Raw genomic sequence first — 22,063 nt, 5'->3', positions numbered from 1 at the left:
AAGCCCAATTTGAATCAAACCGTGCAACCTGCGATGATGCAAGTCACCAGGCTTGGAAGCCTTACTGAGATGCTGAGACCAATAGAGTCCCTATCATTCTTTAACTCCCCCGCAACAGCAATAGGTTTCTCTGTCCCTACAATAGCTGGATACAGTACTCCTGCGAAAACACATCCACATAGTGGAACTATTCACTATCTGACAGTAGGATCAAGGGGGGGATTTCATAGTTGATCTTCTCAAAGCATTAAAATCCAGAGCTAAAGGGATTAGTTCTGGCGTGCATGCTTGATGGTATATTCAACTTTTACTAAACACTTGGATTCACTCATTCTGATGTTTTCTCTGAAGCAAGCCAAGAACTCCCTTTCTGTGGGTAGGGTTCAACAAGGTTTTTTGTGCCACCTCCTATTTCAAAGACATATTTGACTATCCAGACTATAAAGTTGCCCAACTAACAAATATCACAATCTGTCACATTAGAGTACATTTAAGATATAATGTTTAGATGCTGTTAAAAAAAACTGCGTAACTTGAATATCATCCATTTTATGTAAATTAAATCTCTGTTCTTAAAGTTCCAAAGTAAAAGATAAAAAAGGTAAGATATTTCTAGTAACGGCAGCTAATAAAGTGATCTACGCGTTTTCAGCCTTCGGAGCTGAAATAATGATATCAAACAGGTGACTGAGGACATCTTAAAATTTAGATTTCGTAAAAGAGGCAAATTAACGAGGTATGCGTGTAATTTGCTGCTCCTGCTGGGTCCTTTAATAACCGAAGGTGTGGACTGGACCGCAAAGGCTTGTACTGTAATAGCACTTCAATGCTCAATTTTAACTGTATTAGTAGTTTTATTAAATGGCACCATATCATATGAAAAGATTACCTTCATAAAAACAAAAAAACGTATTGTTCTTATTTTTCATACGGTAGCAGCCTTGCGAAGACATAAGCACTGCTCTCCCCACATCTCAATCCACATGGCCGCTAGGTTGCAACTGCCTGTTAAATGGATTTGTGCTTATGACTATGATAAACAGTCTGAGCCGACTAATAACTGCGATTACATAGAGATTTCACTTTGGATAAAGCTTGTGAATAATTAATATATATCTTTATTTCACCAATTAATATAAGAAAATGAGTACAAAAGATTAAAGCACTTCTCAAAAGGTGTCATCATACTTGCTCCCTGCCCCTTCTGACCATCCACGTGTCCATTCGTAACAAAGAGAATCCCCTCAATTGAGTCAATTAGCCACATACAAAACTAGATGACTTGGATAAAGAAGCAAATACCCCTGCAGGGTTTGAAAGGTGAGTCCAGTATGTCTTCTTAACATAAACTTGTAAATTTTTCAAAGGAGGTTGTGAAATTAAGTCAATCATGCCTCTTGATCACCCCTCTTTCCTTTAAATTAAATACACAGCTAGACTGCAAACAGTGTGTGGCTTCCAGATGCTTGGCTATTGCTTTTAACATGATGTAAAAGCGTAAGGCAACAGAACCAAAAACTTGAGTTATCAACCAGCCTTTTGCACTTTGTTAAGCAAGTGTTACTTGCTCAGACAGTCCTGAGTGACCCCCTGGGCTGCCAACTCAGCGAGCACATTGTCCAGATATTTGGGATCAGGATACCCGTGTCCACTGATGTTTGAGGACATCTCAGTCTTATGGTGGATTTCGTTCCACACCACAGTGTCTCCCTCTCCTGTGGTACTGGAAACACCAACAGTGAAAATTAGACGCCGGTTCCAGGCCACCTGTAATAGTTCCAGAACCTGGTGGGGAAAAAAATACAGATTGAGAACTAGAACCTCATTTTCTGGTGTGCTTATAAAATTCAGTAACACTGTATTTAAAAATGATTTCTCTAAACATTGTTAGAATTTACTCAGGTCATATATTATTTTATCCACAGATTAATACTTATTTATACCCACAAGTTTAATGCCTATAGCGTGAGCAATGTCTAATTCTGGCTAATCCAACTGACTGAGCAAACATGTTTTGATAAAGCAGCTATGAGATGATGACCAGCCATGAAAAAACAAATCATTAAAAGATCCAGCATTTGGATAAGAAACGTAATACACCCGTAATAATATTGCATGGTGGTGCGCCCCCGTGTAGCCTTATGCAGTTTCAATAAATTGACATGTTAACAAGTCAAGATTAATTGAAGAGCAAATGTGCTCCAGCATAGTTCATACTGAGAACTGGAGCTATCAGTATTAGTGTGTGTGGATACCAAAGTACTTCCCTTCCATATTTCACATGAAAATACCATAAAAAAAATGCAACAGTTATTTTAATCCACTGCATGACAAGACCATTTTAAAGGGTCAGGGGTTGCATCGGCAACTGTAATGACTTGGCATGATTGTGTATGCATAGTCTATGTGAACATATTGTGGAGTTGTGTGTGCCTACAGACAGAATGGGATAATACATAGAATGTTGGAGTGCACATGCTGCTGGAAGCTTTGGCCATTAATTAGGGAGGGAGGATGGAGCCCAAATAGGAGATATGTTGCTGGTGGTGGGACTATGGGTTAGATGTACTAAGCTTTTTAACTGTCACTGACTGTCGGATATAGGGGCGGCTAGGTCATGCCTACGGGAAGGAGCAGACCAAGGCTAAGATACAGGGGATCTCAGGATCCGTGGTAAAGGCCCCTCGCATGGAGCTCGGACCTGGGTGAATCATGTATAGATTGTGTCTGGCCACAGAGGACCAATAACTTTAGGTTATTTCCTTTTCTCTGATCAAATTGTTCTATTTTTGTCCACCCCCTCTCCTTGGGCTATAGGCACCAGAGGAGGGCTCAGTGTTGTGGACAAAATATTGTTTTTGCCAGCCTTTTTAGTCTCTTTTACAACTTTTCCATTTATTTACATTGTGGTGCTTTGAATTTAGCAAATTCATGCTGCATGTTTCAATGTTATGTCTCGTTAATAAGCCTGTGCTAGTTTTCTGCTGCAAAACAATCCACACTGCCCTGAACTAACAATTACATTTCTGTTACAGGTTATTGTTTTACTGCATTATTGTCTCTATTTTCATGTTAACCAATTTGCTGATGCATCAGGTTGTTTTTCGAGCTCCTAACCAGTAAATTGAGTTTTGATACCACCTCTGTATACACAGTTCGCTCAAATAAGAGTAAAATTGGCAACGAATTTTAAGAAAATCTCGAGATAACCAAAATGTTGCAAATCCTTAAAAGAAGCAAGCATCCCATCCCATCATGGAGACTCCGTTAGACAACATGAAAGTGAAGTTCACCAACCAGGCTTGGAGACTAGAGAGAGAGGGGGGTGGGGGGTACCAAGATCAACACCAAAACTCATTCAAACCAGACATAAGGGCCGAGAGAGACACAAATGACCTTGTCAAGAATGTGGGCCGACCAAGGGACGGGCTCCAACAAGCACCATACAATCAATCAATCAATGCATTTTTAAAGCGCGCTCATACCCATGAGGGTCTCAAGGCGCTAGGGGGGAGGGGGGGCACGAAACTGGTCGAAGAACCAGGTCTTGAGAAGTCTTCTGAAGGCCAGCAGGTCCTGAGTCTGTCGTAGGCTGGTGGGGAGAGCGTTCCAGGTCTTGGCGGCGAGGTAGGAAAAGGATCTGCCGGCGGTGGTTTTTCGGATACGAGGAACTGTGGCGAGGGCGAGGTTGGCTGAGCGGAGGCTTCGGGCGGGGATGCGGAAGCTGAGTCGGTTGTTGAGGTATGTAGGTCCGGCGGTGTGTAGTGCTTTGTGTGCGTGGATGAGAAGTTTGAAGGTGATCCTCTTGTTGACGGGTAGCCAGTGCATGCCTCTCAGGTGAGGTGTGATGTGGCTGCGTCGGGGGACGTCGAGGATCAGGCGTGCCGAGGCGTTCTAGATTCGTTGTAGTCGTCTCAGGAGCTTGGTTGTTGTTCCTGAGTAGAGAGCGTTCCCGTAGTCGAGTCTGCTGGTGACGAGGGCCTGGGTGACTGTTTTTCTTGTGTACACAACCATAAAACTAGCAGCAGCAAAGAGGAAGGCTCCAGCAACTCTGAGTCCGACAGCAAAGGTATGCAAGAACATGCTCAACCCCCTGGCAGCCTCGAACAGCCAAGCGAAGGGCCCCGTGGTCAAAAAGCTCAGAAGCAAAACACCGTACTGCTTCATGGTGGATATAGGGGCGGCTAGGTCATGCCTACGGGAAGGAGAAGACCAAGGCTAAGATGCAGGGGATCTCAGGATCCGTGGCAAAGGTCCCTCGCATGGAGCTCCTCAAATTGGAAATAGGAGTAAGATAGATCAGAGAACAGTTATTGTTCTATCCATCCTCTCTGAACAATGTACTAGGACGGGACCTATTGTCCAAACTGAGGATGTCTATCCAGTCAATCCGGGACCATTGAGTCCTCCTCAAGGGAGCAGTCCGGTGTTATATGGGATGTAGGAGAGTAGGGTCTGCAATCCCATGGCCACCCCAGATTTTTGCTTTTTGCTTCACTGGTTTACGACTTTCCCTGGCTGTGGGCCTGCTAATCAGACCCACAGCCTAGCTGTTCTCTCTCTAAATTGAAAAGCATGTACCTTAGGTGCATTCACCAATTGGTACTGGGCCACCTTATCAGTCCCTGTACAGCATACCTTAGGTATCCAGGGCATAGGTGTACCCAGGGCCTACCAGGGGCTGCAGCATGTATTATGCCACCCCTGGCTGGCCACCCACATCTGACAACTGGCTGCACGACAGCTGGGGCAAGGTGGTGTAATCACCCTTTGCTTTAGATATAGTATTCCTATATCTAACCCTAAAATGGACACATATATTCCTATCAGTCACTCCTATGGCAGGCCTTATCAATCCTGAAGGCAGTGTGCTTGGAATTATGTGAGATGGTGCTCTGGCATGAGCTGAGCCCGTTTGCAGCTTGCGGAACCAAGTCCTTATAGCTGTTCCATGATAACGCTATACCATATACTCTTAAGTGCATTATGAACCACGCGGTCAAATGCTAACTTTGGCATAGCATTATCAAAACATGTCGAGTAAGGTGTCATACGAATTGGAATACTAACCCCATGCCAATTCTGGCGACGGGGTTAGCATTCCACCCTTCTAGAGGGGCAAGACATGTGTGTAACCGTGAACCCCGGTTAAAGTTAACTCAAGCCTCAGCATCACAAAATGGATGCTGCCACCACAGACACAAGTCTGACCTCCTGCTGCTGGGAGTCCTTCCAGCAAGGGAGGCCTGGACAAAGGGTTTCCTGTCAGGGGCGGTGCCAGCACCATCCCAGACAGGATTTTGTGTGTCCCAGGTAGGCAGGGCTGAGAGGAGGTGACTGCAAGTGGCACCCCGGTGCTCACTGTGCATATGCCGGCTCAAACCAGTTCCAGGGGCCCACCAGCCCCTGAGCTGGGGAGAAGCCGGACAAAGGAGAGGGGTGTAACCACCCCCCTCCTGGTCCCACCCATGGGCAGGACCTAGTCGCGTGCCAGCCCCTTTTCTTAGAATAAAGGTAGGAGCGGGCACCCTTCCCAAATTAGATCATCTTGAAACTTGAACTACTTTCCACGAAAGGAACTCTTGTCATTCTCTGAAGACTCTCCCTTGTGGCTAAGGAGTAGCCACCCTGCACCAGCAGGCACCATCTAAGCGCTTGCGGTTTGCTGCACGTCCATCCTCCGGATCAAGACTGCCCAGCTCGACGAGACCCGGATTCCCTGCCATCTCTGACCTCTACCTGCATCATCAGCCCAGCTGAGATTCGTGGGTGCGACGAGACCCGTGGGACCGGCTATCTTCAAGACCTGCACGACGCTTAACCAGCACGACCACCGAGGGACCCTCGAGTGAGTGCACTGGGGTTTGAGAAGCCACAACCCTAAGCAGCTCCAGCACCGAAGTCCAGCCCCCCCAGCATCCACGAGATCTGCGTGGGGCCCTTCTGCTTCTTTGCTGCTTGCCACGTTGTCCGGTCACTTGCCCGTTGGCTAGTGGCCCTCCTGACGACGTACCACGACGTTTTCACCGCTGGTCTAGGTCCCCTAGACTGGCCCTTGCTCCTTGTCCAACAAGAAGTGCCCTGGACCCTCCTGGTCCACTCCAGACGCCATTTTGACTCCACCGCGTGGGCTTGCCTTTGCCAAGGTTTGTTGCTCCAATCTTGGATCCAGCATCGCCGACAGCAGACACCATCGTGGGACAGCTCGCACCTCCAGCCTGGACGCCGACAACGCCTCCTGGCCCGTGTGACTGCAGAGTCCAGCGTCGCCCATTCACCTGATCGCGGTGACTACATCCGGTGCCATCCTGGTGCCCACACAATCACTGGCTAGTGATTAAGAACTGAGTCCCCCCTGCTTTCAGGTCGTCTCCTTCACTGATCCAGCCTTGGATCACACCGAACATCTTCACTGGTCGCCTGCCAGCAACATCTTCTTTCAGGCTCCATAGACTACAACGAGGATTCCCGACGTCTTTTGAACCCTATGCAGCCGCAGCCCCTGGGCTAGGTAACTCGAGCATTTCAGTGCTCCAGCACAGGTTCACTATCCCAGTGTCCAGATCCTTTTTCGTTTTTAGTCTACCTAGTCGGATTCGTCCGGAAACAGTAACTTTAGAAACTGCTAGCATCCATAGACTTTGTCCCGCATCCAGCGTAAGAGTTCCCACTCTGCACCAGGGTTCCCTGGGCCTCCTGCTCCTAACCTGAGGGTTCAGTAAGGTAGTCCTAGCGGTCCTGAAGCCTCTGGATCGTGTTACTTACCTGCTAGTATTTCGCATTCCACTTTTAGAGTATATGGTTTTTCGTGCCCCTCGGGCATTTGTGTAAATTGTGCAACTTGTAGTATTTTCGTAAGAGTTTTGTATTGTGCTTAGCTCCCTGACTCAAAGAGTTCAGGGTAGACTGGTTATTAATAAATATCCTTTATTTTTATAACAACTTGTGTGGTGTCCTTTCACTTGGTGTTCAAGGGGTATATGTGATGGTAAAACAGCTGGCTTAACACGCCCTCTAGAGTTTAGCCTAAAGACTGCTCTTGTCCACGCTACTAGGATAGCTGGTCTCTAAGGTTGACTTACAACCAATCATAAATAAGGGTCGTTTGGAATGATACAAAGTGATCACTAGAATAGTGAGCACTATATATCAGGCCAACTTCTCACATGGGAGACCTCCTAAAACAGCACAAAAGTAGACCGGCTGCACACTTCATTGCTTGGTAGAAAGGGCCAAAACAGTAGCCTGAAGGGAATGTAGGGAACTGGGGATCATGACATGTACAGGACCATTACACCTCCCGAGGCTAGGGGAGAGGCTGGCTTAGGGCTACCCAGTTCAGACTCCGCCATCACTTTGGCATTTGTTCGAAGGCAGCCCAGGAGAAGCTGTACCTGGCCAAGGGGAGTGTTTCCCGCACAGGGAGCCCTCTCCTTGTTACCCGATAAAGGCAGAGACAAATGACCGAGGCAGGGAAGGCAACATGTCTGACCATCAGGACACTGCCCCAGGGAATTGTCTCTGCCGGCAGCAGGGATATATTCCTGGGCCTAGAGTGGAGAGGCAACCACCTACAATCGCCAAATCGTTGTTCTGTTGGAGCGTCCAAGAAACTGAGAAAGCACCCTCAGATGAAAGGGGTTGGGTCGACCACAACCGTACAGGTGATGCCTGATTGGGAAAGAACTCAGCTGCGGGTCCCAAGGAGAATCCAACAAAGTACTTGCACCAGAAAGCCAAATGGAATGCAGCCTCAAACTATCATAGAATGCCACTACTTTCTCCGAAATAACCACAAGGTCACCCATTGTTGCCTAAAAGTATATCACGAATGGAATACTGTTAGAATAGCTACCCCCATATAATCCCTACACACAGATCAAACCCAAATGCCGCCCCCCCAGACACACGGTGTATTCAGAACTTCAGCACAAGAATAATACTCCCACCCGATGCAGGAAGCCCTCCACGAACGCAAAGAGGAAAGATCACAACAGTAGGGGACACTCAAAACCTTTAATTTAACAAGCAACGGTAGGCAACATTCGAAACTAAACCTTTAATTCAACAACAGGGATAATCCAAAAACCTATAAGTCCACACAGGAAAACATCGGGACGACCATGCTATGTCGATCAGGAATCCACAGTAGAGTCCTCCATCCGGATGCCCACAGGAGGCCCCGGGCCCTCTCGGCTGTTGATATCCTACGGTGGGTTGGCTGACCATGCCCCCGGGGGTGGTGTGGGGGGGAGACTGTTTGACGAGGGAGCAGGAACTGGTGCATAAAAGCAGGCACCCAGATCCTTGTGCCTATACCACCAAGGCATACTGTAGATTAAAAGGACCCTGCTCTCCAATGTCTTTAAGGCCTTCTCCAAATGAAGGCATGCCAACAGTTCCAAAGCTGGGCAAATTCCCTGGTGATGGAAGTCAGACCGCCAGGTGTTTGGGGAAGGGGGTTTGAGGATACCTTAGAGCTCCACGGGCCTCACCTCAATCCAGCACCGAATCAGCAGATAAATCCACTAGCAAACAGCTGTTTCAGTTCACTTACTCACTACGTCATAAGTCTTCAAGAGCACACCGAACTCCCCACTGGGGGCAGAGCATTCGGGCCCATCCATTTAGAAAAAAAAATGCTTCCAAACCCTTCTGAGATTGACCCATTGTTGAAGCGATAGATTCAGGACATCCAGGGTCTGGGAGATGGAAGCGGCCGGAGGTAGAGTGTCTCCACAGATAACCTTCTTAGCCCGCGTCTTGGGTACAGGGGTGGCCCGTCAACCATGCCTAGCTGGTCAAAATGACATTCACTGTGCCCCAGGAGGCAGGATCCACTGAAGTAAACTGCCCGATCCAAGCCATGGATGCGTTTATGCCACAGTGTTCATAGAACAACGACCCAGCGACGGATCTCAAAGCCCTGAAAAAAGGAGCCCAGCTAACGGGACCCATTGCTTCACAATGTCCCACCATGTTCATTACGCCACCATCAGGCCGGACACAAAGTCCTAACGGGACCCTTGACTCTTTCTGAGAAAACACTGCAAGCAAACATAGTCCCAGCCATTTTCCCACAGCAGATTCCCAACAAGGGATCCACACACAACACTCCAACGACCTTCAGTATCCTTGTTAGAAGTGGCAATGCCCAAGAATAGAACAGCCCACCAGGACCCACAAAAAAGAGCCCAAAGATTCTTGACCCATCCAGAAGAAGAGTGGGACCCGGAAATCCGGCCAAATAGGGAGAAACCTTGTTTCACTATAAGCGTAAAGACCTAAGGGGCACATGTGTGTCAATGGAAACTTAAAACCTAAAAAGTAAACATCCACCTCTCCTCACAATTACAACCAGCCCAAATAGATCAAGAGGACACCTCAGCACCTGCTAAAACATTGTGTCTGAACAGAACAACCAGTAGAGAAAATACAGTCCCCACTGTGGCAAGGAGGCTGGGGGTAAGAACCCATAACACAAATAACATTAAAACTAGTTTAAATATCACCGGTCGTCCCCAAAATTCGAATCACAAAAAGTTAGTTTAAAAAAAATCCCTGAAATTCTAACGCTCACTGAAATTAATCTAAAAACCTCAACAATACCAACAAAAAGTCTATAATATCTGTCCAATCCTAATAAGAAACTTTGCTCCCCAGTAAAACCATATAGCCGTATCGTTTGACAACTGAAACAGGAATGTTCCAATAAATTGCCTAACATATGTATTTTTCCAAGTTTACCTATGACCCTCAGCTCTTACCCTACAGGTCAACGATCGAACTGTAAGTGCACCGATGCTGCCTGTTGGAAAACGAGGCAGCATCTGTGAGGCCTGCACAAATAACATGAAACACCCAATTGTAGCGCCTGACTCTCAGAGGGTAGCGTTGCAGAGCAGTCGGAGCCTTACTCAAGGGAGGTGGTGTGAGCTAGTAATCGCCATTTGCAAGTGCGCAGAAATAACACTCAATAATTGATTGTCCAGTCTCTACTTTGCTTTATAAAAGTAAGAGTACATTTATTAAACGCACACTACTCAATACTGTGCACCAATTTACAAATATACATAAGCTGTTGGAATTACTTTGTGACATTGCATAACATCTCCACCCCTCCCTCAGGGGAGTGTGGTCTAGTAACACCACTCCCATGTATGCACATCATCTTGCCCCCAATGCAATTAGCTGAACATAACCTGGAGCGAGGGCCCTGCACACTGGACCCATCCCAGTGGCGTCCCCCCTCCATTACCTCAACAACCATTAAACAGGGGAACACCTGCCTTGGTGACACATGGCCCTGACTGAGCATCTCCTACTGACCATAAGGTATGCACCTCTACATCTTAAGGGCTAACAGTCCTGGTTCTTCACCTAAGCGCAGCAGCAAAAATACATGTTTACGCACACTTTAGAATGGCCATACTCATAACATTTGGATATAATTAGCGATGCATTGCAATTACAGCCCCTAAAGGCATCACAGATGATCACAGGATTAAGTAAATACAGTCAGACACCCTAGCAGGAGTGTCTAGCCACTTAAATCCACTTTGCTTATGACATCACCTTACAAACTGAAATGCAGTCCCTCCAAAAGAAATAACCATTAGTAAATGCATTTCAATGTCATTACACCATTTCGCCCACAGGGGATGCCCTTCTCGAGACATCTCCAACTCAGCCCTTCAATCTTTGATGCACTTCTCAATGAACCCCCAGCTGTAGAACAAAGGTTCAAGAAGGTGATGCAATCTTCACCGAGCGATGAGGGGATATTTTTTTTAAAGCCTCAAGAAACTTAGGGTGGTACTTAGCTTGGTGCTGGGGGCGAGACTGCGCTTCTCCAGCAGCTCCCCCCGGCACCATTTCACACTTAAGGGTGACCCCTCTCCTCTGGGGGCCACTAAAACGCCCAAAACAATCCATTCCCCATGCCTTGCAAGGCATTATTGAGCGCTTCACGCTCCTGCTGCTGAATAATAGATGAGCGGGTCTCCTGCTGTGCCGGGGAGAGCCGCGCTGACGCTTCGCCGCTTTCTGGGGCATCGGTGGGGGGCCCAGTCCCACCGGGAACCCCAAGTGAGCACAAACCGCTCGGGGAGCCCACCACCGGCCACTCCTCCTCTTTTCTGGGGCCCGGTCCCACCCGGGCCCCTCGCACCGCTGAAGGTCTTCCGTGGGGGCTCCGGCCCCACACGAGACCCCCGCTGTCTCTGGCCACATAACCTCTGAAACCCAACTCCTTCCCCCCTCACTGTGGTTCAGCTTGGTGCCTGGCACCCAGCGACACCAGTTGATGGATTGGCTTGTAGCTCCACCTAGCTTTTCTCCTTGGAGGGAAGATCTTCGCTCTGGGAAGAAAGGTCATTAATCTGTGAGGGCAGCGAGGGGGGAAGGAGTTGGGTTTCAGAGGCCATGTGGCCAGAGACACTGGACGACGCCATTTTGAACAAACCCAGAGGCTGGGCAAGGAGGGGGCAGGGAAGTGATGTGTCACTGTTTGATAGGACACACAGAGACTTTCGGTCAGCCCCCTACTCAACTTTTAAAAAGTACTTGCACTGACCCAGTGGAGCTCTGAGTGCGGGTGATGTGCTCCCTAGTTTCCAGTGGAAGGGTTAGTGGTGGACGGTGACCAGTCCGGTAGTTCCTGCAGGATTTGAACCCCAGGACCAGGAGCTGGTGGAGGGAACCTGAAGTGGTGGCCGGGGCGATGCCTAGCCGGTAACCAGTAAGGTAGGACCTGTGGGACTTGGACCCAAGGACCCAGAGCATGGGGGTGTTACCCTAGCTCGAGGCAGGAGGTGATCTTCTGCAAGGTAGTACCACCCCGACCACAGGTGGGGCCTATCTGAAGTGAAGGGACTCTGTGTTTCGCGAAGGGGTGGTGCAGGCCTAGCCGGGATCTTTTTGGTCCCTGGCTGAGAGTGGTAGTACTACCCTGAAGGCAGGAGGGGCCTATCTTAAGTGAAGGGACCCTTCTCTTCAGAAGGGGTGGTGCAGGCCCTCCAGGGACCATGTAGGTCCCTGGACGGTCTCCCAAGGCGCTGCTGGGAGACCGGGGAGAGCCATGAGGAGTGGGGGCCTGGGTCTAGCTAACTCGGGCCCACAGGCTCTCTAAAGGTACTCTGGGAGGAGAGCGCACCTCTCGGAGGGAAGGGTGCATAGGCCCTGTTCTCGCAGCGGAGAACAAGGAAGGGGTCTAGGTTCCTGGGGTAGTTTCCGTGTGGAGCTACTGACGGGGGTTGTTTCCGTGTGGAGCTACTGACGGGGGGAATGAGCTGTAGCGGGTCTGACGAGGCACCCTCAGTGTTCCTCCCCAGCACTGCCAGTGTGGTAATGAGGCCGGTCTGAGGTTGTGGCTGTGCTTTCTTTAGGGAAGCCAGTCATCCCGAAAGGGAGGTGGCAGCAAAATGACCTCAGCGGCAGTCTGAGGGTGAGGGTCCAGAGAGGTTGCACCTTTGGGGTGCAAGGACCAAAACGGAGAGAGGGTACTGGTTGGAACAAACTCTGGAAGGGAGACCAGCTAGTGACCCGGGGAAGGGATGTAGACCTATCCCAGGAGACCGCATCAGTGCTGAGACATTGTACCCTTGTCCAGAGAAGGGGTAGGCATAGTGTTGCATGCCCAAGGGCAAAGGTGGGCCTAGTTAGGCTGAGTCCATGCAGACCATGAGTGACCTGGAGGTATCTAACCCAGAGCCTGGAGGGTTCTTAGGGTAGTCTGGGATCCCTGTCATGGGTGGAGATTTCATGGATGGGAGAAGCAGATGGTCTGAGCGGATAACTGGTGAGTAAGGGGGTCTGGTCAGAACCCCTAATAACTAGTTATCGCTGACTAACATACACTAGGGAACACTATGGTATGGCGGGGTACTCCTGTAATTGGGATGACTACCCCATAAGCCTCTAGTATGTATTAGGGCAGGGGATTGAAACTACCAGAAGTCTCCAGTATCCTCGGTCATGGCAGTAAAGACGCCAGCAGATTTTCTGCACCAGCTTGTGTGCAGTGCTGAAGCCTGAGGTCAGTTTAAAAGCAGCACTGTTGCACAAGTTACTACTTGTGTAACGATATATCTGTAAGAGACATTAGTTAGTGATAGATTCCTTACTCTAGAATATCCCCAGGCGTCAGACTGGATCCGGATATTTTTGCATAGCAGTACCCTTGCGCGTCGGTAGGCGTCGTCTGCGGCTCCGCGTCCGTCGTGGGCGCCGTGATGACGTCGTCGTACTTAGACGCCGCCTCCGCGTGCGGACGTCAGTTCTTAGACACAGCTTTTCTGCGACAGAAGCGCTGAGCCATGGTAAAAACAAACACTGGTGCCATTGAAACTAGGGACCTGAAAGGGAGTAACCCTAACCCTAGATATCGGTTCGCCGAACGGGGAGGATGGGTGGGTCGGTAAGGAATCTATCACTAACTAATGTCTCTTACAGATATATCATTACACAAGTAGTAACTTGTGCATCTGAAAGAGACACGTTAGTGATAGATTCCTTACCTTAGAATAGATACCCCAGCAATACCAACCCCGGTGGTGGGTCTGCGAACCAATAATCACACCAGAAAGTCCTGGAGGACAGAACGGCCAAAGAAGCCATCCCTCCGGACTTGGCTGTCCAGGCAGTAGTGTCTTGCAAACGTGTGCAGCGATGCCCACGTAGCTGCCTGACAGATGTCTTGTAAGGGCACTCCCCGGCCCAGGGCAGTTGTAGTTGCCGTGGCTCGGGTGGAATGAGCCCGTAATCCAACAGGGGGCTCCTTCTTAGCCAAGGAGTAACATGCCTGGATACACAAGATGATCCACCGGGAGATGGTCCTCTTGTGCACCGCTTTCCCCTTCTTAGCGCCCACGTAACCAACAAAGAGTTGGTCATCCACCCGGAACTGGCGTGTGCGATCCAAATAGAATGAGAGCGCACGTTTTGGGTCCAGACAGTGCAGGCGCTCTTCCTCATTAGAGGGATGCGGTGGCGGAAAGAAGGTTGGCAAGGTGATAGACTGCCCGATGTGGAAGGCTGTGACAACCTTGGGCAGGAAAGATGGCTTAGTACGCAACACCACTTTGTCCGGATGGACAGAAAGGAAAGGTGGAGTACAAGAAAGGGCCTGGAGCTCACTCACTCTCCTGGCAGAGGTGATGGCAACCAGGAAAGCAGTCTTCAGAGTAAGAAGACGGAGAGGACAGTTGTGAAGTGGCTCAAAGGGAGCGCACATCAGAAAAGTAAGAACAAGGTTCAAGTCCCACTGAGGCATCACAAACGGAACAGGAGGGAACGATGCCCTTAAGAAATCTATTTACAATGGGGGACTTGAACAAAGAAGGTTGATCAGGCAGCCTCAGAAAGGCTGAAAGGGCAGAAAGGTAGCCCTTGATAGTGCCCAGAGCAGAGCCCTGCTGCGCAAGAGAAAGAAGGAAGAGAAGAACGTCAGAGAGAGGGGCAGCAAGAGGATCCACAGCCTTTGCTGTGCATCATGCCACAAATCTGTTCCACCTGCAGGCGTATACCGACTTTGTGGAGGGACGCCTGGCTGCCAGAATGACGTTACAGACTTCAGGAGGCAAGTCAAATGGCCTCAACTGTCGCCGCTCAATCTCCAAGCATGGAGGTTGAGACTGGACAGGTTCGGGTGGAGGACCGTCCCCTGCTGCTGCGACAGAAGGTCCTCCCGAAGAGGCAGACGAACCGGGGGGATCGACTGACATACTGAGTAGCTCTGGATACCAGTACCTTCGTGCCCAGTCTGGAGCCACAAGGATGACTTAGGACCGGTCGCGCTTGATCTTCAGCACTCTGGACAGAAGTGGTATAGGCGGAGAGGCGTACAATAGACCGCAACTCCACTCGCAACGAAAAGCATCTCCGAGCGAGTGCCGCCTTGGAAATTCCAACGCGCAGAACTGATGACATTGTGCGTTCTCTTCGGTGGCGAATAGATCCAACCAAGGCTCTCCCCATTGCTGAAAGAGGCCTTGCGCCATGTCCGAGTTCAGACGCCATTCGTGATCCATCATGCACAGACGGCTGCCCTGGCGTTCAGAGAACCTGCCAGGTGTTGAGCCACCAGGGTCAAGCCCTGGTGTTCCAGCCATTGCCAGAGGTGCAGAGCCTCCTGGCAAAGGGTCAACGACCCCACCCCGCCCTGCTTGTTGCAGTACCACATGGCGGTGGTGTTGTCCGTGAACACCTGCACTACACTCCCCCGGACAGAGGGGAGGAATGCCTTCAGTGCTAGACGAATCGCCCGTAACTCCAACAGGTTGATGTGGAGCCGGGCCTCCGCCGGAGACCAGAGGCCTCTGATCTCCGCCTCTCCGATGTGGCCTCCCCAGCCCTGGAGGGACGCGTCCATCACAGCTACGTGCTCCGGTCGGGGAAGGGAGAGGGATCTGCCGGTGACCCAATCGCGGTCCGTGAGCCACCACTGGAGCTGTCTCGCAGTGCCCTCCGAGATCAGGGCGTGGTCGGACAGGTTGCCCTGATGCTGGGCCCACTGAAACTTCAGGTCCCACTGCAGAGCCCGCATCCGCCACCTGGCGTGATGCACCAGTAGGATGCAGGAGGCCATCAGCCCCAGAAGCCGCAGCGTCAACCTGACGGAGACCCGGGATAACAGCTGAAAGATGGGAATCCAAGCCTGAATATCCCGGACCCGCTGTTCGGGTGGATAAACCCAAAACCGCGCCGAGTCGAGAACCGCTCCTATGAAAAGGAGCTTCTGAGAGGGGCACAGGTGTGACTTTGGCACATTGATGGAGAACCCCAGCTGGTGCAGGAGATCTGCCGTAGTCTGGAGGTGGCTGACGACTGTCTGGGGCGAGCCCGCCTTTAACAACCAGTCGTCGAGGTAGGGGAAGACTGAAACCCCTAACCTGCGCAGATGAGCTGCGACCACTGCAATCACCTTTGTGAACACCCGTGGGGCGCTGGTAAGGCCGAAGGGGAGCACGGTATACTGAAAGTGCTCGTGGCCAACCGTGAACCGCAGGTAGCGCCGGCAGGACGGGGATGTGGAAATAAGCGTCCTGCAAGTCCAGCGCTACCATCCAGTCTCCTGGGTCCAGGGCAGCTAGGACCTGAGCCAGTGTCAGCATTTTGAACTTCTCCTTCCGGAGGAAACCGTTGATGTTCCTTAGGTCCAAGATAGGGCGTAGGCCCCCTTTGCCCTTCTTGCTTTCCAGAAAGTAGTGGGAGTAGCAACCGCACCCTACTTCTGGCCCAGGAACGCGCTTGATGGCCCCCTTGGCCAAGAGGACCGTAACTTCCTCCTGCAGAAGTCGCAAATGATCCCCCGATACACGGTGGTTCTGCGGTGGCATGGCTGGAGGAGTCGCCTCGAAGGGGAGGGAGTAGCCCCTTCGGACGATCTGCAACACCCACCTGTCCGACGTGACAGTGCGCCAGTGGAGGAGGTGATGGCGAACCCTGCCCCCCACTGGCGTCACATGGGCCTGAAAGCACGGACTAGGAAGGTTTTGAGGCGGATGCTGCGGGGGAAGGTGTACACCCCTTCCGTGGCCACGAAAGGAGTGAAAGGCAGCCGATTGCTGGCGCGGGGCCGAGAGGCCCAAGGACTTGGCTGTAGCCCTCGAATCCTTAAAGCGCTCAAGCGCATGGTCTGCCTTGTCGCCAAAAAGGCGACTGCCATCAAACAGCATGTCCATCAGTGTGTTTTGGACATCGGCCGAAAAGTTGGTGGACCTCAACAAGGCGTGGCGTCTGACCGCCACCGTAGTTGCCATCGCTCTACCTAGTGAGTCGGTGGTATCCAGCCCACTCCGGATAGAATATTTGGCTGCATCCCGGCCCTCCACAAGGGCTTGGCCGAGTTTGGCCCGTACCTCCAACGGACACTCTGGCAGCACTTCTGCAACCGTATCCCATAGAGAGTGGGTGTAGCGGCCCAAGAGGCATGCGGTGTTGGAAGACCGCAGTCCCAGACTAAGGGACGAGAAGATCTTTTTACCGTACTGCTCGTATCTCTTGGACTCCCGGTCCGGAGGAGCAGACGGGAATGCGGTCTGGGAATTAGAGGCCTGGATGACCAGGCTCTCGGGGGTGGGGTGGGTGGACAGGAAACATGGGTCGCCCGGGGCCGGGCGGTGGCGTCTGGCCACGTTCCTATCTACGGGCGAACCCGTAGCGGGCTTGGACCACGTGCCCAAAAGAACGTCGGTTAAGGCCTCGTTAAACGGCAGCAGAGCATGACTGCGGCTTAAGGACCTCTGTGAGGAGGTTAGTCCTCACGGCCGCGACAGGGAGCTCAAGGCCCAAGGCCTTGGCTGCCCTCATCAACACCACACTATAGGCTGCCCCCGGGCCGGTTCATGGAAAGTAAACTCTCCGAACGGCGTCTGAAGCGGCGCCGCTCCGGCGCCGGAACCAGGTCGAGGGAGGTGTCGGGGACAGCTCCGTCCGAGGATGGCGCCGGTGGGGACACCTGAGGGGTCGGCGCCGGGGAGGTCGTTAAATCCACCGGCGACGACCCAGATCCGGAACCGGATCCAGCGGGGCCCTGCAGCGCCGGCGGTGTCGGAGCCGAAGCACCCGATGGCGTCGGGCCGAAGCCCCCGATCCGCTAGGACCCCCAGACGGGACCGCTGTGCCCGAAGGTGCCGCGGAGCCCGTCGGAGGAGAGAGGGACCTCATGGCCATGAGGAACCGCTCGATGTCCTCCGGCGCCGCGTTAGGCCCAGGGACCGGAGGGTATGAAGCAGGACGCGGCGCCTGCGACTCTGACGGAGCCGCGTGGGCGGTGCCACCTGAAACGCCCCCCCCCGGCCACGTCGCGCGAGCGTCGGGGGGAGTCGGAAGAGCGATGACGTCTCTTCGACTTCTTGTGCCTACCTGACGACTTCGACCCTGAGGAGTGATGTCGACTCCCGGAGCTATGACTGCTCCGCTCCCGCGACCGGTCCCTCTCTTGGCGCGGGGCCGACTGCCGGAGTTCGAGCCGCTTACGGGACCGCTCCCGTCTAGCCTTCGAAGTTAGGGCCCGGCAGTCGGAGCAGGCCTTGTAGTCGTGGTCGACGCCGAGACAGTGGAGACACCGACGGTGAGGGTCCGTGACCGACATCAGCCGGTCGCAATCCTCACAGGGCTTAAAACCAGGCATCCCTACCGGCACCGTTTCAGAGTCGAAGACTCGAAAAAGGAGATTAAAAAGATCAAAAAGATTTAGTCAAAAAGTGACTAAGGTACCACTTTTTCCGGATCTGCATTGCTGGCGCGGAAAAAAGAAGAACTGACGTCAGCACGCGGAGGCGGCGTCTAAGTACTCCGATGATGTCATCACGGCGCCCACGACGCCGACGACTGACGCGGAGCCGCAGACGACGCCTACCGACGCGCAAGGGTACTGCTACGCAAAAATTTCCGGATCCAGTCTGACGCCTGGGGATATTCTAAGGTAAGGAATCTATCACTAACGTGTCTCGATTGCCAGGACAGCTTTTAAACTTTAAATTGTGCTCAAACTCGACTTTGGAGGTAGGGGCCCTTAAAAATAAAAAAACCACCATGTTTTTGCATATTAGGGACCCCCAGGGTCACCCCTAGGTATCCCTTATAAAATGAGTTTTTATATGCCTGGGTAAAGTAAAACTTTACATTTCACTCCCCACATTGTATTAAAGAGCAGCTTAAATTCGACTTTCATGGTAGAAGATGTGGGTATGGAGGAACTGCAATATTGCTGCAGATTCAGAACCCCTGAAGTCTCCCCTAGTTGCACAGGGGGTGGGGGTCCTGTAGAAATTAGGGAAATACTTATATAATATGGATTTATAAGCCCTGGTGCTAGAAAAGTGGCCCAAGTCATTTTCCTCTTTGCAAACCCCATTACATAGGTTAACATGGTAGGAAGTTGGTAGGAAGTTGGTAGGAAGTTATTGATTAACCCCTTCTGTGCTCATGACGAGCTCAGCTCGTCATGGCATATACCTCTCAGGTGCTCATGACTAGCTGAGCTCGTCATGACCACACCCGTTTTTATTATGGCCCAGCACAGGAGAGGAATATCATCAGCAGCCATGGCTCCCCATCAGCAAGAGGATCGCGTTCAGACTCCTCACCCACGCACACAAGGCTCTCCACGACCAGGGCCCCAAGTACCTCAACAATCGCCTGACCTTCTACGCTCCCACCCACCAGCTACGATCGACCAGCCTTGCCCTCGCCGCCGTTCCACCCATCCGCAGAACCACCACAGGAGGAAGATCCTTCTCCTACCTGGCAGCCAAGACATGGAACTCCCTCCCCATCCACCTTCGGATGACCCAGGACCATCTCTCCTTCAGGCAGCAACTCAAGACCTGGCTTTTCGAGCAGTAGCGGACCCCCCCCCCCCCCCCCCCCACCCCCCCAGCGCCTTGAGACCCCTTCGGGTGAGTAGCGCGCTATATAAATGCTATGATTGATTGATTGATTGATTGTTAATAAATATTGATAGGAGAGGACTAGCTGGACCATTCAAAGTCTTCCCAGAATGGTAGTAGTAAATCCAACAATATGATATTGTTCAATTTCTCCTAAAGTGTACATACAAGAAGTTATAAGACTTTCTTGTTTGTAATTCCAAATTCAGCCTTTCAGTGGTCTGCCAGAGTTAAATGGATTAGCCAGGCTGCTTTGAAGAGGTGATAAAGAACCCATCTGCTGGGAGGGCAGTTTGCTGGTCTATAGGAATGCCAGGCCAGGGGGTGGAGTCGTAAACCATCCTCTTCAAAGGCAGAGGGGAGGCCTGGGTTTCAGTTTCACTCTGACACTCTTGACCCAGAGTCAGGGCTAGGCTTAAGGAAGATATGTGCAGATGGTAGGGGGAGAGTCCATGGAAATAAGCCATCCCGGGGTGTGTGTTTAGCCAGCTCTTACCTCCTTGCTGGAAAATCAGCCATTATGGATTTGGAAGAATGATGCACTCTGGGACAAACTAATGCCACACTCTACAGGATGTGGTCATAACTATGAGGAGTTGCCCTGCTCTCATTGGTCAGAAGTGACCTGGTGCTTGACCTAGAAAATGTTGAATAAGTATCTGCGAGGGGCAGAGCCCTCCAGATCTGCTGCTTGAAACTTAAAAAGAAGTACCCTGCTGAAAAGATTTTGCTATGCAAGGAACTCTAAGGCCTGACCTCTGAAGACTGCACCAAGTGAAACTGCAGCCTTGTGGATCACCTTGCTGCCAAAGGACAAGAGTGGAACTCCCTGCAAGCTACAGGTTAACAGAGCTCACCTGGACAGCCCCACAAAGTATTCAAAGCCTGGAGTACCAGTGGGTTTGTAAGTGTTTTGTTCAAGTGGATGGAGGAATTGAAGTTTCACACTTTCAAGGACCCTCTTGGAGATTCCAGAACCTTGGATTGTGTGTTGGATACTTTGGGACCCGCAAGCACAACTCCAGGAAGGAGTTCTAACTCGACCTCGATTGCTGAAGAAGGCGGCCCACCACAGTGGTGAGAAAATTCTTCAGAACAATTTATAAAGGTGTGTTCCTGACAGAGAAAACAAAATGACTAAAAGGGGCACTACTGTTGGTTTCTAAGCACTAGAAAGTGACTAATATTTAAAAATCCATATCTCTGGTTCCCTACAGTGGATTTGTTTAGTTTTGGTGCCATTTAAAAGTCAAAAACATGACCTATTTTTTTTAAATTGGTGTTGGATTTTTATTTTGTGTTGTGTCTTAATTACTGAAATGGTGTTTTTAAATGCTTTACATACCTGTCTTTGAAGTTAAGCCTTTCTGCTCGCAGCCACGTTACCAAGGGTTGAGCATAGGAATAATTTTCTAAGACCTATGATGAGTCCTATCATGTGTTAGTGGCCTTATTGCCAGTAGCAGACCTACATTTGCCCCAACCAATAACCCACTTTCCAACATTTGGTGCTCAGAGGTGCGGATGAGGACTTGCGTTTAAAAAGTACACCTTTCAGTGAATAATTTAAGATTATAAAAATCCTCTAAATTGCCTTAGGACAAAACTTTTGAGTTTGGTTTTTGGAATTTGGACTAAACAGTTTTTAATCCATTGTTCTGATTATTCCAAATTGTTCTAAGTCTATTGTGCCTAGTTTTTCTTTTGACCCAAAACTAGGGAACCATGGAGCTGGACCTGGCTAAACTGTGCCAGTTTAAGATGGCTGATCTTATGAAACAGTGTAGGCTTAGGGGGCTGTGTCCTGCCAAGAAGATGAGGAAGGCAGGGTTGCTCGAGTCCCTAAAGGCCTGGGCCAGGGCAGCGGAGGAGAACCCAAGGGGGTGGGAAGATGTGCCCCCTAACCTCACCCGAGAGAGGGGTGAGGATGAGACCTTTCCCATTGTGACTAGTGTTAGCCAGGTGAATCAAGGTGGTGGTGGGAGTGGGGAAGGGTCCCTTACTCAGGTACCACTACTGTCCCTTGCAGAGAGACAACTTCAGGCTCAATTAGAGTTGATTGCCTTGGAGAAGGAGAAATTCGAATTGGCTAGGAGAAAATGGGAGTGGGAGGAAGAGAAAAGGAATGGTGGCAGCGAAAGTGAAGAAGATGCTGAGATGTCCAGGGGTGGTAGATTTTAACTTAAACTTACCAAGGGCATAGTACCCAAGTACACTGAGGGGGTTGACTTTGACAGGTGGCTAGTAGCTTTTGAGAGGGCCCTTAAAATGAGTAGGGTCCACTCTAGGTATTTGGGTGCACTCCTGTGGGAGTTGTTTCAAGTATCTGGGAGGGATAGGCTCCTGACCCTGAAGGGAGAGAATGCAGAATCATACCAGCAGATGAAGGGATGCTTAGTCAAGAGATTTGGTCTGACTCCAGAACACTACAGGGTGAAGTTTAGAGGCACGCAGAAATTGAGTTCAAAGTCTTGGGTAGACTTTGTGGACGTTTCAGTAAAGGCACTGGAAGGCTGGATTGTTGGTAACAAAAGTTGACACATATGAGGGATTGTATAATTTGTTTTTGAAAGAACACATTTGACTCATTGTGCAGAAGAGAAGTTACGCCAGTATCTAGTGGACTCTAAGCTGATAGATCCCAGAGAGCTGGGAGAATCAGCTGATGA

General features: G+C 50.7%; 1 protein-coding gene across 5 annotated transcripts in view; it reads right to left on the bottom strand.

Moving 5' to 3' along the window:
• Window positions 1-1,095: 1,095 nt before the first annotated feature.
• DTX2 (deltex E3 ubiquitin ligase 2) overlaps window positions 1,096-22,063 on the bottom strand; it is a 755,107-nt gene continuing 734,139 nt past the window's right edge. For all 5 annotated transcript variants that reach the window (XM_078679655.1, XM_078679656.1, XM_078679654.1 and 2 more), the window contains one exon: window positions 1,096-1,785. In XM_078679655.1, coding sequence (XP_078535781.1) covers window positions 1,561-1,785 — 225 coding nt within the window. In that variant the 3' untranslated portion in view covers window positions 1,096-1,560. The remainder of the gene's footprint in view (window positions 1,786-22,063) is intronic.

This window comes from Lissotriton helveticus, chromosome 3_1, assembly GCF_964261635.1.
Source record: "Lissotriton helveticus chromosome 3_1, aLisHel1.1, whole genome shotgun sequence".
Classification (NCBI taxonomy): domain Eukaryota; kingdom Metazoa; phylum Chordata; class Amphibia; order Caudata; family Salamandridae; genus Lissotriton; species Lissotriton helveticus.
Note: the sequence above shows the minus strand (reverse complement) of the source record. Positions and strands in the feature narration are given on the sequence as shown.